Raw genomic sequence first — 16087 nt, forward strand, 5'->3', positions numbered from 1 at the left:
GTGAGTTATGCGTGGATGCCGCGGAGAATAGCGCGAAGCCTCCACACACACTAGGTCTCCACGGTAATGCGCTCAACAAGCCACGTGATAAGATGCACGGATTGACGGTCTCAGACGCGGAGGCAACTGAGATTCGTCCTCAGCCACCCAGATTGAGGTGAGTCACTACGCCACCACGAGGACTTAGAGCGCATTGGGAATTGGGCATTCCAGATTGCAAGAATGCAAGAAGTGAAATTCCACACTGTTTTGAGGAATTCACTTAATCACTAAATGAACAAAAAGAAGAATATAAAATAGCGTAGAACAAGCACCACTATAACAATATAACAATATACATATGTGTGTGTACTAAAACATTTTAATACATGAAAAATGCCCAATGCCTAAACAAAGTGCTGAATTGGAGTGTTGAAGCGATTTACTGATTAATGAAAATGAATCAAACTTGCCAACACTAATGCCGTTTTTGCTATTAAAGTTTAAATGAGAGATGCTATTAAAACATCTCTATATTATCACTCTCATACTCGCAAGTTGCACGAAAAAGAAGGTTTGCAAAACTGGTCAAATGACAACGTCTTTAGGAAACTGAATGGCCAAATAAATAGTGTGTTAAAATCATTGCAGTATTCACAATGATACTTAATTTTATATCGCCCGTATATTGCGCAGAAACTATGGTTGCCTTGCCAAACGTACATTTTTTATAAAAGGATCACACATTTACCTGGAGAATCGTGAAGTTTTCAAGTACGCTGTTCATCATGTATTTCTCTGGTAGATGTTTGAGTTTGTGAATGAAGTTGATCATGTATTCGCACAGTGGCGATCGATGAATCCTAAACACGTATCTCCCATTCTCAAACCGTGCGTACTCCGTCTGTACAAGAGAAACATAACGAAATCCATTTTCATCCCTCTATGCAATCAAAACCTCAGATACACAAGCCATGTAATAGATTTATGATGACATAATATTATGATTTATTTGCATATGACCTGAACGTGGAGGGATATCTGGCTGCTAATATAATTTAATATGGGATTCTAAAACAATTAGATGGACTTATATTGCCCATAAGATGTTTTTGGCATAAATAAGTTGTGACAGTACACAATTGTTGTGTGTGTACAGTACAGACACTTATACCATCACGTCTTACCTCCACCTTTTCCACCACCTGTTTCCCGAACGAGCAGACCTTAGTAGAAGAGGTGATGATCATGTTCTCTGTGCTCTCATACTGACTCGATACGCCATAGAAAAAACTGCTGTCATCCTGGAGGTTAATACTAAGATCTGCCTGCAAAACAAAATACAATGGCTATATTGTAATCTTCAAACTAAAAAATGTGTCATTTATATCCTGTGTGCTTTCCAAAACACAGTAATACTAAAAAAATTATATGGCAGGATCAGGCCAATAAGCAACTACCTAGAACACAGAAAAAAAAAAGTACAAATCTAGAGTAATATGCAGGTTGGGAACATTTGTGAATAGTGAAGAGTTTAGGCCAGAAAGATTAGTTTATGCAGGGGCACAAGAGCGAGAGCTTCACTAACTCACTGCAAATGCGCGGTCCGACTCAACATGCTTGCGTTACTTTGGAGGTACAAACATCAGTACTCAAGGGGGCGATAATATGATACGATATTATATCACAATTATAATATTATTGCTCAACAACATTCTCTTCAAACTGGTGCTGCGCCATGACAATAGTTGACTTGAAAGAGAAAATTCACCCTAGAAACGTACAGTTAACACTAATCTCACTATAGCGCCCCTTGTGGCACCGTTGAGAATACATCGCATACTTGCATTGTGTTATAAATTGTTATCCAACACATTGTGAAATGCAACAATGCACGAAATTGAGTTTGCGTAGCTAGAAGCGTCACTGGTTCAGTACAAATGAAGCTCAAGTGACTTCCACAAAAAAATATATGCGTTTTATATATATATATATATATATGTATATAAAAAGCAAAAATAAAGGTTACAGTGAGACACTTACAATGGAAGTGATTGGGCCGATGTTTAGAGTGTTTAAAGGCAGAAATGTGAAGCTTATAATTTTATAAAAGCACACATGAATTCTTCAGTTAAAACTTGTGTATTATTTGAGACGTAAATAATAGCGTCATTTCAATGGTCGTTTTAGGGTTTACGGGGTAACATCATGGCAACGAAGATGTAAAATTGGACATAACTTTACACAGAAAAGGTTAGTAAGCGATTTTATCACACTAAAATCGTGTTAAAACACATATTGTTTACGTCTTGTGACTATACGTCTGAAACAGTATTTTAACGTTTACGTATTGGCCCCATTGACTTCCATTGTAAGTGTCTCACTGTAACCCAGATGTTTGCTTTTTTTAAAGAATTTATTTATTAATTTTATGGTAATCAACATTATGCCACAAATGCTGTCGATTGAGTTTAACTTGTATTGAGGAACGCTGTACAGAAGCTGCGTTGCTTTCAGTTTAGATCTGTATTTGTATCTGTTTGTTTACTCACAATGGCATGTTTGTTTGCTCATCCTGGATGTCTCAACCGAGAGAAAGACGTGAGATTACATCCGTAACATGCCAGCACAAATACGTCACAAAAGAGACCGCGTGAACTCCGCCTGCTCGTGAATGCGCATTCGGCTGCTGGAAGCGATGATTTATAGTTAAAAAGTGCTTAAATATTGATCTTTTTCGTACCAAAAGCGATCGTTTTGCTTTAGAAGACATTCATTTAACCAGTGGAGACGTATGGATGACGTTTATGCTGACTATCTGTGATTTTTGGAGCTTCAAAAGTCTGATCACCATCCACTTGCATTTTAAGGACCTTCTGAGCTGAGATATTTCTCTATTTTTCTTCAAATGTGTTCTGGTGAAGAAAGAAAGTCACACACACCTGGGATATCATGAGGGGGAGTGAATGATGAGATAATTGTCATTTTTGGGTGAACTATCCCTTTAAGGGGCGATATTTTCCCCCTGTATTTAGCCATTTATTTTAACTATATTGGATGATAACTAGGTACTGTATATCATCCTTTTAGGTTACATTTTTCAATTTAACCTGTTCACTAACATTAACAAGAGGTAAAATGCATAACTAGGCCTAAAATAGAATATTTAGAACTATATCCGATGTTACCTAGGAATACATTACGAGGCCATTTTTTGCCCCAATGTTTTAAATTATGGGCACTTTTGACAAGTATTTTTCAGCCTTTACACTCAACAAAATAAAAGTGTTAGGCTTACAAATAGCAGCTCATGAACAACGATAAACAAATTGGTCAATGAAAGCCGAAAGGGCAGTTTTAAAGCCACTAAAACATCACACAACTCAAAGCACAGCAGACATAAAACAGATTCACCTTTTCCCCTTTCGCCCACATTCTCATAACGTCCCATTAAAAGCCCACTACCATATCTCTTTCCACCCTAAACCCCACCTCCATCCCCCTTCTCTTTTTTATTCCCTCGTTTATCTTCATTGTCCGCTGAATCGGCACTCGCCTGCTTCACTCTCACTCTCTGCGAGGGAATTCATCCAATTACAATCAACTACCTGCAACGCTCCAAATCGCATTACCACGTCCAGCTGCCTGTGTAACAATTTAGCACGACCGGCACAAATCCGATTCCGAGCGCACTTCAAAAGCGCATGGCGATCGGTTAGGACAGGGCCGCGAGGCGTGGTGTGAGACGGTGGCCGTAGCTGGGGTGGAAATTTAATCTAGAATGCCATAGCTCTGGAGAACACACTGGCGGGCCTGTCAATGTCACCATGACAACCTGTGCCTGAGGATGCCCAAGTCATGACCTATACTTATGAGCAGAGGAAACGGCGGTCTACCGATGTTGATGCTGTTTTTTATAGTGACATTCTTAATGGATTTAATATATCTAATCTTACTTCACGAACGCCTGTATGGTCTCCAGACACATGAAAGGCCTTGGGCTCTGATCAAGGTTTCAGCAGATGCCTTTTAATGAACAATGCGTGTGTTAGGGGCTGTTCAGACCACACACATTCTTGAGCTAAAAAAGCTAGACGCAACGCAACAAATAGGTGTCTCAAGATGTGTTTTGAAAAGGTGCATTTATTCTTAATTCAAGCTTATAAATCATTCATAACCCGATGGTTTTCATCTAAAACTATATTGTAAGTCCTTAACAGGTTCTTAACTCTTCATACATGTAAAAAGATTGATATTTTTGGCATGTAAACTGACCAATATAAAATTATTATTTAATATGCCATTTTTTAGAAATAATAAAATGTAGAATTTCTTTAACATTTTAAAATATACATTAACTTCAGCGAAACCAGTGTGATACATGTGAAGACATCTTTTTTATCAACATTTCTGTGAAATTGTATCTAAATATAACATAATATACAATTTATATTAACATCTAATGTGAGAATTACTATGTGATGAGGAGGAGGGCGGGGCTGGGCCTTGACTACGCACGCCCAGCCCCCAATTGGGCTAATCAGCTGAGGAGAGGGATAAGTGCAGCAGAACGTGGCAGTTCGGGAGAGAGAGAGCCACATGCAGCTGCCATGTGTGTGTTTGTGTTGTGTGTCGTGGAGTCCTCGCCACTGCCATCCACCCAAAGAGCAGCCATGGCCATCAGCCGGGGGACGGAGGAGTTGCTGCCAGCCACCTGGATGCAGAGGAACGGCCGCCATCCGCGAGGGGAGGAGGGACTCGCTGCCAGCCTCCTGGAGTGGTGGAGCCGCTGCCTGGGGCGGAGGAGTTCCCGACCAGCCGCCAAACGCGGAGGGGCGTTCCTTCCGCCAGGGGTCGGAGGACTGGCTCCAGTCCACCCGGGGAGTAGCGGCTGTCGTCCGCCAGAGGGTGGAGGAGTGATCAAGGACCAGGCAACTGCGTGTCTGGGGAACCGGCTGAACAGTCAAATTAATATTTAATTTAAACAAAAAGACACACAAACACACACATGGCAGCTGCATGTGGCTCTTTCTCTCTCCCGAACTGCCGCGCTCCGCTGCACTTATCCCTCTCCTCGGCTGATTAGCCCGATTGGGGGCCGGGCGTGCATAGTCACGGCCCAGCCCCACCCTCCTCCTCGTCACATACTAGTAATCTGAATTAATTTCCTATTACTCATAACTGTACAACTCAAGTATACAACATTAATACTTCTTTACTATGTTTTTAAGCTAATCTATTCCATTTACTGTCATGAACAGCTGAATGTTGATGCATCAGATGACTGCAGAGTAAAATATGGACAATTTCCTCTTTCAAGTCATATTTAAACTGTGTGCATGAACTTTTGCTCTCGTCACACCCCCTTTAGACAGTAGTACATTTGATTTAGTTTATTTGTTATGATTGTTACATCTGTCATGTCTATTTTGAACAGGAATGTGTGTCTGTATGTGTGTGTGTGTGTGTGTGTGTGTGTATGTGTGTGACTGTATGTGTGTGTGTGTGTATGTGTATGTGTGTGTGTGTGTGTGTGTGTGTGTGACTGTATGTGTGTGTGTGTGTGTGTGGGTGTGTATGTGTGTATGTGTATGTGTGTAGAGAGAGTTTGGGAAAGAGGCTAAATGTAAGTGAAGTGTTTGTAAGTAAAAATCTAATCCATAGATGTACAAAAAATCTACATAATATCACTTGTAAAGCCATAATTGATGCCCGGGTCAAAATCGACCCACGAATGCAAAAGATGTAATAAAAATTTAAATGGTTATACAGGGTTGCTGCAGAGTTTTTCAAATCAAACGTAACACTTTTTAAGACCTTTTTCCAAGACCTGAACAAATAAAATTAATACCATATCTCCATACCAAAACAAACCAACACAATCTCAAAATAAATCATGTATCACAGACTCTTACTTAAAGAGACAGGTGCACACATTCAATATGGCCTTAATATTGTTTATCAGTAAAACAGGGTATATGCAAGTTTAAAATACTCAAGACATGTTTTCCACACATATATATCACATTAAAATTGGTTTATGTACCATTATATAAATAAATACAAATTAGAGGTTGACCGATATTGGATTGTGCTGATTTGATAATGTGTTGAAAGAAAGCCAGTTAGTCTGCCAATAGTGTTTTTAAATTAGTAGCCTATATTAAATGTTCTTAGTCTTTTCTTCCTGTAATGGGAAGGGCCAGACAGAGGCCACAAGAGTCCATATTGAATTAAATTCCAGATGCACTTTATGCATAGAACTTTGCCTAACTTTTAACTTTAAAGGCACTTTAACTTTGAAATACACTGGGACTCTTATTTTGAAATGTTTGCGCTTCACTGCTTCCAGCTGCTCATTTAAACAAATAAGGGAAATAAAATGTGCACTCCTACAATTATCTACAATGTATTACAATATAAACAATTAAAAGTAAACATGAGGGATAAGTAAACATTGTAAACAAGTTTTTTTGTTTTTCCAAATTATCATTCATGTACGGTAAACAGTCAGTAATAATAAACATGTAAATAAATTAAAAGCGAATATTTTCATTAATATTATTAATTGATTAACATTCCACAACATAAAATGCCATGGCAGGTCTATTAGGCCTAATGCACAGATCAAACATTTTGACACATATCCATTTTTCTGTAGAAAAGAAGGCTTTTTTTTTCATGTCAACCAGTGATAGTGTTTGGGAAACCATTATTTTTGCAATTCTGTTTGGTTGCGCTATTGGCTCCTAAATTACACACTTCACCTTTAAGACATAACTGACTGAAGAAGAAGTGCATTTGGACAATCATGCATGCAGCTGCATTACCACAAGGCAGTAGCGCGCAAATGCTCATGTGAGTGTTTGAAAGCAGACGCAGACTTGGCCTATCATCTGCACTCAGGTTGTGAATTTTGTCGGTGCTCGGCACTACAGATACTTTAGAAAAACTGGTATAGTTACCGTTAGTATGGTACCGAATTACCAGCACTTTTGACTTTCCTAGCGTCTGGTGAGGAGACGTTTGGTCCAATGTCAAAAGACCAAATTATTGTAACAAAAAAGATTACTTCCATAATAGGACTGTACAAGCCCACCACAATCTCGCTAACTCAATAAGGCAACAAACAAGCACTTGAACAATACTTAAGTAGCTCGCTCTCGCTCTCTGGAGGGTGCCAGTTCTATAAGTAGATTCTGCGTGTGGTTTAGGGGGTGTAACAGCACTAGGGACAGGTGCCCAAGCTCGGATTTCTCCAATGAAAGAGCAGACCATGTCACTCTTCCCAGATAAATGCCTCAGAGACCTCCAATATCCCCAAACTCACTTCCTCTGTCATCTGCAAGCTTTCACCTGAGGGTCACTGCGGCCAGTGTCAAGAAAAACAGACTTACAATACAAGATAAACTTTTTGTTTTGTTTTTAATATGTGTTAACTATTCTTAAAAAGTGCACATTTTTAGCACATTTAAAAATGATGGCCTGGAAGTAGTTACGGAATTTGTCATACGTAGAGTCAACATGAAATCTAAATTGACTATATTTATTTTCTTAATAGAAATTTCTGGTGTTATTGTGCACAATTCATCAGTGCACATTATGTTTGTCTTCGTAATCTTTCATCAACATATACTGTCATAATAACTTGCTCCACCTCTGAAACGAGGGCACCAAGCCCTCTTGTATATGTTTATATGTATCAACACCTTCCCTAGAGACCACTTTTCACCTTCCAGCCAATTACTGATCAACAAAAGTCATGCGCAACATTGTTATTTTTTTTAATATCCTGTTTCACTTGGAATTACGTCACATTACGGAAGTACTATGAATTGAGAACAGCGTTTCATGCAAAATTTGTGTAATTGTATGTAATTTCTCCGCAAACTAGTGCTTAAAAATAATTGAGCAAATTTAGCTAATTAATTTTAATTTTGCACACAGTTTTGTTTTGACATTTTAGAGGTCGACCGATAATTAATTGGTTATCTGCCTTTTCCCTTTCCCTTGTTAACATTATTTGCAAAATCCACTATCGACTGATAACCGATTAATTGGTCAAAAGTTAAAAAAAAAAAAAAGTCTTTCCTTACTTTGACGGGCATTGACATAGAGGCTACAAGAGTCCAAAATGAATAAAATCCCAGATGCAGTTTATTGTTTAACCAAAATCCCAATAATATTTAGTAGGAAAAAAATAACTATAAACAAGCCCGAAACACACCGGGGACTCTTATTTTGAAATGATGAAAACTTGGCTCTGTTACAATGCTCTATATTTAAAGCTAGAGTATGCAATTTATACCAGAAGCACTTTTTGTTATGCTAGTTGAAAGTCTCTTTGCATCCTGACAGCAATCAATAAATCAAGTGCTCTGATACTAAAAAAAAAAAAAAAAAAAAAAAAAAACATTATCTGTGGCAGTCACAGGCTTGTAAAAGGCATGTCCAATCATTTCAATCGGCCCAAATGCAATGATTGGATGGCCTACCTGACTACCTCTGCACACTCAGTGGTGTGAGTTGGGGGCGGGACTATCTGAACAACTGCAGGCAAGGGGCGTATTCAGAAAGCTGTTTTATAAACAACGTTTATTTTTGCAATTCCGTTTGGTGGCGCTAGTGTTGCAGAAATTACATACTCCAGCTTTATTTAGTTATTTATTTCTCCCCATTTTCTCCCAATTTGGAATGCCCAATTCCCAACGCCTCAATCCGGGTGGCCGAGGACGAATCTCAGTTGCCTCCGTGTCTGAGACCGTCAATCCGTGCATCTTATCACGTGGCTTGTTGAGTGCGTTACCGTGGAGACCTAGCGCATATGGAGGCTTCACACTATTCTCACCACGTGCCCCACCGAGAGCGAGAACCACATTATAGTGACCATGAGGAGGTTATCCTATGTGACTCTACCCTCCCTAGCAACTGGGCCAACTGGTTGCTTAGGAAGCCAAACTGGAGTCACTCAGCACACCCTGGATTCGAACTTGTGACTTCAGGTGTGGTAGTCAGCTTCTTTACTCGCTGAGCTACCCAGGACCCCCTACATACTCCAGCTTTAAGTATTTACCAAATTAAACCTTTTATAGCCTATATATTCACCAGTTGAAGAGACCTGTTTATGTGTTTCTATATAGTCACATTTTTCTTTGCATGCCCTCGCTTCAATTTATAACACTATTCAATAAATATTCAATTTATTGTCAATGATGAAAGATTTAGATACAGAAAATCCCCACAAGATGTCAGTAGCTACATTTCCACTGAGATGTCTAAAAATTAGACTAAAGAAAATACGAAACATTGCGTGTTTCCATCCACTACGTCATGCGCATTATTTTGAGGGAGTCACCTTGTTATGATGGAGCAGCTAAATGACCTCCTTGTTTCAAGGAGAGTTTTAATTATAGGATTGAAGCAATTGTGCCTCGTTTTATTAAATGCTGCCAGGAGACGCCGCAGTATAAGTGTATTATCTAATATAATGAGGGCTGAATTTGATGAGATGCCCATTTGTCACAAACCTGGGATTCCCGTGCTAAAAACTATTCTGGTGGATTGTGAGGACCCACTTTCAAGACCAGCTGTGGGTTAAACACTTCCGAATGTCAAGAGTTTTGTTTGAACAATTGTATGCCACAGTCTGTCCTTTCATTGGGCCAGTCACATCAAGTCTTCTGAGTGTGCGATAGCATGTACAAATGGTCAAAACATGTCATCGTTTTGCAAATCGTTTACATCACCTTAACGTGCATTTGAACTAATGCGAAACGCCAGAAAATCCACTGCCACAGAGGAACACGAAGGAATACAAAATAAAGCTAAGCGTCAACTATCGGCACCGATTTTTACCGATAATCAATAGATCCAAAAAGCAAATATCGGCACAGATTAATCGGTAAAACAGATATATCGGTCTACCTCTTGTTAATTTGTTGTCAAATCCAAATTAGCCTGAAGCCATAAGCAATATGTTGGAAGATTGAAGTACGTACGAATTAGAAACGCTAGTCAAAACATTTACCATATATCTCAATTATGTTGTGCCACTTTAAACAGAAAATGCCACGCTAGCTAGTTACTTTCTAGCTACGTACATCTATAACTGGCTAACATTGCACAACCATGACTACCTTACTTTTGCCTCTGCACTTAAGAAAAAATGGTCCAAACAAAGAGAGTCTATCATGGTTTGAGATACATTTGTTTGGTTCTTACCCAGAACTTTACGAGAAAGAAAGCGTTCACCGGTCCCTTCTCGAACAGCTCCTTCAGCCCTCCTTTCTTCTCTGGGAATTTGTCATAAATTTGCCGTATGTCCACGGCCTCCAAGTACGGATCACTATACGTAGGGTTAGACTGACCAATGTGTACAAACAGATGTTTGTTGACCTGCAAGAGAAACATGTGAAAATGTACTCAAGTATGAGCAGGTTTGGTAAGTATAAGCGTTAGGATTTAAACCATAAAGGACGTACAGTGTCGGGATCCTGAGGTTGCTCTAGAAAAGCAGAGAACTCCAACAGGCGCAGTTTAGAGCTGGCGATACTTCGACCCTGCCAGGGGGGAGCATTTGAGGTCATGGAAAGTCCTGTTGCGCTCTCGTAACCTTAAGAAGAGAAGATAAACTATTGAGCAAAGCACTTGGAAATAGACTAACATTGGGGAAGAAACTGTCTTTATATGCACACAGTATATACAGACATAAAAACATTGTTTTTTTGTTTTGTTTTTTAAGTATAGACCTGTTATAGATGGCGGGCCGGTGGCTTGCATGACAAAGTTCTGTTGGGAAAAGGGCTTGATACTGTTTGGAAAAGAGAATCAAATGTAACATCAACCATCGTCAGTGTCTCTCAGTTACAAAAGAACTTGAATTTCTGACAAACTTCAGATTTAAAATACACAAACGTACTCTTCAGGACCTGCAGGTTGTCCTGCGAGAGCTCCATGCCAAAACTGTGCAAACAAAGACATCAATTAGAAGATTTGCATTCATTCCAAAACAAAGACACATGGAAAGCTAACAGAAGTGATCAAAAAGACTGGTGTAATTGGGTGCACTCACCCCACCAGCTGTCGGGTAGGCCGGCCGCGAGAGCCCCTGCAGAGCCATCTTGTTCTGAAAGGCCGTGGCGGAGATGATCTGGGCAGATGACATGGTGGACATACTCTGCAAAGCTTTGTCTTTAGCCACCTGGTCCTTTCATAAGACAATGAGATGTGGAACAGTATAAATAAATGTGTAGTTTGCAAAATGGGCAAAACAATTTTGTTTATTTGAACATGACAAGTAATGTTAAAGTAGGTCAACCAAAAATTCTCATTACTGTAACAGGAAAAAAAAAAAAGATTATTTAAATAGTAAAATATTTATACAAGATGGTAGAATGTGTTGTGCCATCTTTAATACATGCATATTTAAATTAACCCTTTAAGCTCATATGGGCCCGCGAAAAAAAAAAAAAAAGAGTCAATATATTAATAACTACAGCCTTGACCAACACAAAACAGGTATCGTTTGAAAGCTTAGAAGCTCTACTTTACAATGCATGTAGACATTTTGACCAAAACTCATCAAATAGCCATGTGTCATATGTTGTTGGAAAGCTCTCAAAGAGTAGATTACAACCAGCCTGTCTGTTAGACCAAAATCTAGCAAATAATAGCTAAGTATATGTCTTTGTCCTGTTATATGCCTCGTATTCGCTTATAACTTCACATAAAATAAATGGAACATATAAAATCACATACCATTACTTAGAGGAGGTGATTATCTTTTAAACGAGCCCACACAAGGTAATCAGATGTGTAGATCATTAGATAATCCACATGAAGCACAATGTTACATATGGCCACCAGGAGATGGCGCCAAGTACATGACACAGATTCAATGATGACTCAGATGGCACAGAATGGAACTCATTCTGTGAAATCTCATTACTAAAATCGTGTCTGCATACTATGCAAACCTTAAGTCATTGTTGTGTTTGCATGTGTAATTAGTTCTTATGTACAATTGTAATGTTTTATTTGTTTGGAGAGGATTTTGGACACATAGAATATTTTTACACTATAATAAATTATTTCTGTAATGCTATTTGATTGCTTTGTTGCATCAACACAAAGTTTTCTCAGTTACAGTTGACATGATTGGGAACAAAACAAAAGCAGTTTTTTCTGAGCTACCTTATTTACACCCTGAGGTATATAATGTCATATCAGAAAAATACGGGGGAAAAAGTAATATTTTGGCTCAATTTATTTTGTGAATTTTTTCAGCAGTTTCATAGGCTGAGAGCCTCAGAATGTATCATAATCTTTATCATTAAAAAAATGAAAAGTTTTCTTTACAATGAAACCAAACACTTGACCCTCCTTGTTTTGTTTTTGTTTTGTTTTTTTGTCGAGTTGTAACCCTTTAATTTTGGGATGCCACTGAAACAGGAAATCTTTAAAAACACCTTTAGAGCTTAAAGGGTTAAAAAGTATTTTATTATAGCCATTTTTTCTGGTTTACTAAAAAATTTGCATCTCACTGTTTTTCTCAGAATCTTGCGCATGAGCACCATGATTTTAAGACATCTATCAATCCGTCATAATTCAAAACATTGTCCGTCATTTGGATATTTTTTTATAGTAATAGCACACTTTTTGAGGTAGCTAACATTCATGTCTGTAGCACAAATGTGCACCAAGTTACACACCTAATTTGAATACTTAGGGTTAGAGGTTTGTTTAAATCACAAACCGTTAATAAGAGCAATAATAAAAGTAATGCCTGCCTAAACAAGCACTGATTAGATTATTTTACAGTCAATGGGAAGTCCCTATTTATAGAAAGCTAAGTAAACATGTGAGTATATGTGTGGTGGAGGGTACAGAGACTATATAAAGTTTACAGCTCTGGCAGCGTTTGGGTGGTGTTGACAAGTTGACTCCTTCACCTAGAGGTCAAATGAAGAACTGGGCGCTCAGACATCATGAAACAGGAGACCATGCTTTGAAAACAACATGTGTGGAGACGCAACTCCTGTATCTGCTACACTCCAAATCATTTTTACTAAGACACAAATGTGTATTTGTGATCTGTTGGATGTAAATTTGAGACTCCTTAAGTATTTTACTAGAAGTCAAGTCTGTTTAAAACCAGCTTGATCCAACAGTGCAACTTTCAAGATACAAGCTGCTCCTTTAATTACATTCAAGCAATCTTAAAAAAAAAGTTAGCAACACTACACACAACTACCAGAAAGTTAAAAAAAAAGTACATTCGTAGTTGTCAGTGTTCAACAGAATTTAAAGATACGTTTACCCTAAATGCAACCAAAAAAAGTGGAAAACACCATTATTTCTAGACCTGAATCGAAAACAAAGCGATAAAGAAAAGAATGTGACAAAAAACAGCTATGTAGAATTGTATCATACTACACTGCTAATTGTTGAAAAAAGTAGCAAGCTATCAGTGGTGGATTTATGCATGGGCGACAATGGCAGCCGCCTGTGGCAGCATCTTGCCGAGGGTGGCACGGGCCGTTTGCCGGGGGCGACACGGACACACCCCCATGCAAGTGTGGATGGGTTGGAGTGTTTGCGCTATCTTTGGGTGTATGCGCACAAACTGTGTGTATATTGTATGTTAATGAAGTAGCGTAAAGCGAATATTGCTGTTTTCCTAAAGGCCCAGGTATACTTAGTTTTTCTGCGTTCCGGATCGGATTGTGCTTGGCCGACCGCGTTGCCTTTCTGAGTATGTTCTTCTGACCACGAGTGAATACGATTGTGTTCGATGTATGCCCACTACAGCTGCTTTGTGATACTCTTTTAGTACAGTCAATAACCGGCGCATGCGCCAACAATCTTGTAATCAGATTACTGGATTTCAATGAAAGTAATTACTTTTAAGTACATTACTTTGATTACAAAAAATATTATATGTTCATATGCACATCTGTTTGCGTTTCTGTGACAGCTGAAGGGTGTGTGTTAATGAACAAGGAGAAAATAGACATTATTTTGAATTTGTTGGGTGGAAAAATTAAAAATATTTGTGACAAGTGTTTTAGAAAGTAACTTAAAAGTAAAGTAATTAGTAATGCGATTACTTTTCAATGAAGTAATCGGAAGAGTAATCTGATTACAATGTTATAGAAGTAGTTAGTAATTTTTTGTGGATTACTTTCTTTTAGTAACTTACCCAACACTGTTTAAGACAACTGAGAAGTACATGTTATCTTGGCGCAAAGTCTTAAATCAGTTCCTGCATTTGCAGTTTGAGGATTCCACCAGCAGATGATATTAAAGAGCTATCAATCACTTTTAAAACCATAATTTGTTTGTTTGTCCCTATTTCTTAATGCATTGCAATTGAAGAAAAACCTCAGAATTAAATTGCACTTGACCCAGCCCATTAGCACTTTGCACGTGCAATTTCACCAACGCTCTTGCACATAGGCTTAGTGCATGCTTGCACGAAAATACCAAAACATGATGGCCATGCCCGCTGACTTTGCACATATGACTTATCACATAGCATTGCGCTAAAGGCATAACACTATTAAAATTGGGCCTCTTAATATCTTATATATATATTTATTTGCAATGAAGCATCACTACTTTTAGATAGTAACTGCCCAACAGTAGTTGCATAGGTCTTTGATAAAACTTACGGAAAACTACCAAAAAGTTGCATCATGTAACCGCCGATAGAGAGGTCACGTTCGGCCGCGGCTAGCCCAAGCAACTGTTGTGTCCTTGAACCATGTCTCGCCAATGCATTCTTCAGCCCTGAACGGGCAAACCTTGCAGGCATAATTGAAATATGGCCATGTGTGTGTCTGCTGCAGTTCTCAGTTGCAGAAACGTATTTAAAAGTGCTGTCAGTCTTAGCCGTGTGACATGTACCGCGTTTGGACAGCTGCGCCAAGATGGCTGTCGGCCAACAAGTGAACTATGCTGTATGATGAAAGACAGGAGTGCACAAGGAGAGGGCTCGATATTAGAGAAGCCAGAGATTCGCTTTTATACTGCCAGAGGTCAGACGTTTTTCGAAAATTAGCAACATGGTGTGCTTAATAAGACGTATACCAATGCTAGCAATTAAATTCTTATCTTAACAGTGCCTAGGCTATAAATGAACTTCATCCACAATTTGAACCTCGTTTTGTAGCATGCACAAATGCTTTGGCTCACTCGTTAAGATGTGTTAATGGTGCTAATTTGTAAGCAGGTGACTAGCATTAGCAGAGTAGGTACCTTGAGTTTCACCTGGATTTCCCGAGCTTTTCGTCGCGCCAACACCTGAATGTGACTGGACACCTGCGGAAAACACAAAATAAAAATTACAAATGTTTTTATTAAGTCTTACTAAAAAGTACTACCATACAGTGATGGTATCAGAAAGTAACCATGACCCTTTGATATATACAATATCCATATTCACATACCAAGGTACTTAAAGGAATATTCCGGGTTCAATACAAGTTAAGCTCAATCGACAGCATATGTGGCATCTTGTTGATTACCACAAAAATGTATTTCAACTCGTCCCTTTCCTTTCCTTAAATAAAAGCAAAATCAAGGTTACAGTGAGGCACTTACAATGGAAGTAAATGGAGTAAATTTTTGTAGGGTTTGAAGTCAGAAATGTGAAGCTTATAATTTTTATAAAAGCACTTACATTAATTCTTCTGTTAAAACTTATTTATTATTTTAGCTGTAAAGTTCTACTAGCCATATAAAACTTGTGTCTATTAGTGTTTGATGTGAAATGTACAAGACCAACAGGTGTTTACATTATTTTCCTGCAGTCTTCGCACATCTCAGCGATTACCCTGACCTCATTTGTTCAGTAGACGTTTGTGCTCTCTGTGCACTACTAGCAAGATGTTTCTAGTTTATCGAAACACCAACATTTTGCCCTCGGGCCACAAGTTCACCTTGGTTCTCTCCAAGGGCTTAAGACTCAGTATGTGACAAGGTCTGAGTGACATCATACAATATTGAGTGCCGGCGGGAGTGCTATCGAATTCCATATCCCCACCCCGACAGCTTGTGATGTGCCCCCGATCGTAACAGGGCACAGGAGCGGGGAGCAGTTGTTTGT

At 38.8% G+C, this 16087-nt stretch overlaps 1 protein-coding gene across 2 annotated transcripts in view; it reads right to left on the bottom strand.

Annotated features, from left to right (window-relative positions):
- LOC127436072 (transcriptional enhancer factor TEF-3-like) overlaps positions 1–16087 on the bottom strand; it is a 44768-nt gene that overhangs the window by 4709 nt on the left and 23972 nt on the right. For both annotated transcript variants that reach the window (XM_051690004.1, XM_051690003.1), the window contains exons 4-11: positions 15238–15300; positions 11051–11185; positions 10898–10941; positions 10728–10789; positions 10461–10591; positions 10201–10374; positions 1167–1307; positions 731–883 (exon numbers count right to left, since the gene is read on the bottom strand). In XM_051690004.1, coding sequence (XP_051545964.1) covers positions 731–883; positions 1167–1307; positions 10201–10374; positions 10461–10591; positions 10728–10789; positions 10898–10941; positions 11051–11152 — 807 coding nt within the window. In that variant the 5' untranslated portion in view covers positions 11153–11185; positions 15238–15300. The remainder of the gene's footprint in view (positions 1–730; positions 884–1166; positions 1308–10200; positions 10375–10460; positions 10592–10727; positions 10790–10897; positions 10942–11050; positions 11186–15237; positions 15301–16087) is intronic.

The sequence above is a fragment of the Myxocyprinus asiaticus genome, chromosome 46 (genome assembly GCF_019703515.2).
Source record: "Myxocyprinus asiaticus isolate MX2 ecotype Aquarium Trade chromosome 46, UBuf_Myxa_2, whole genome shotgun sequence".
NCBI classification, from domain to species: Eukaryota; Metazoa; Chordata; class Actinopteri; order Cypriniformes; family Catostomidae; genus Myxocyprinus; species Myxocyprinus asiaticus.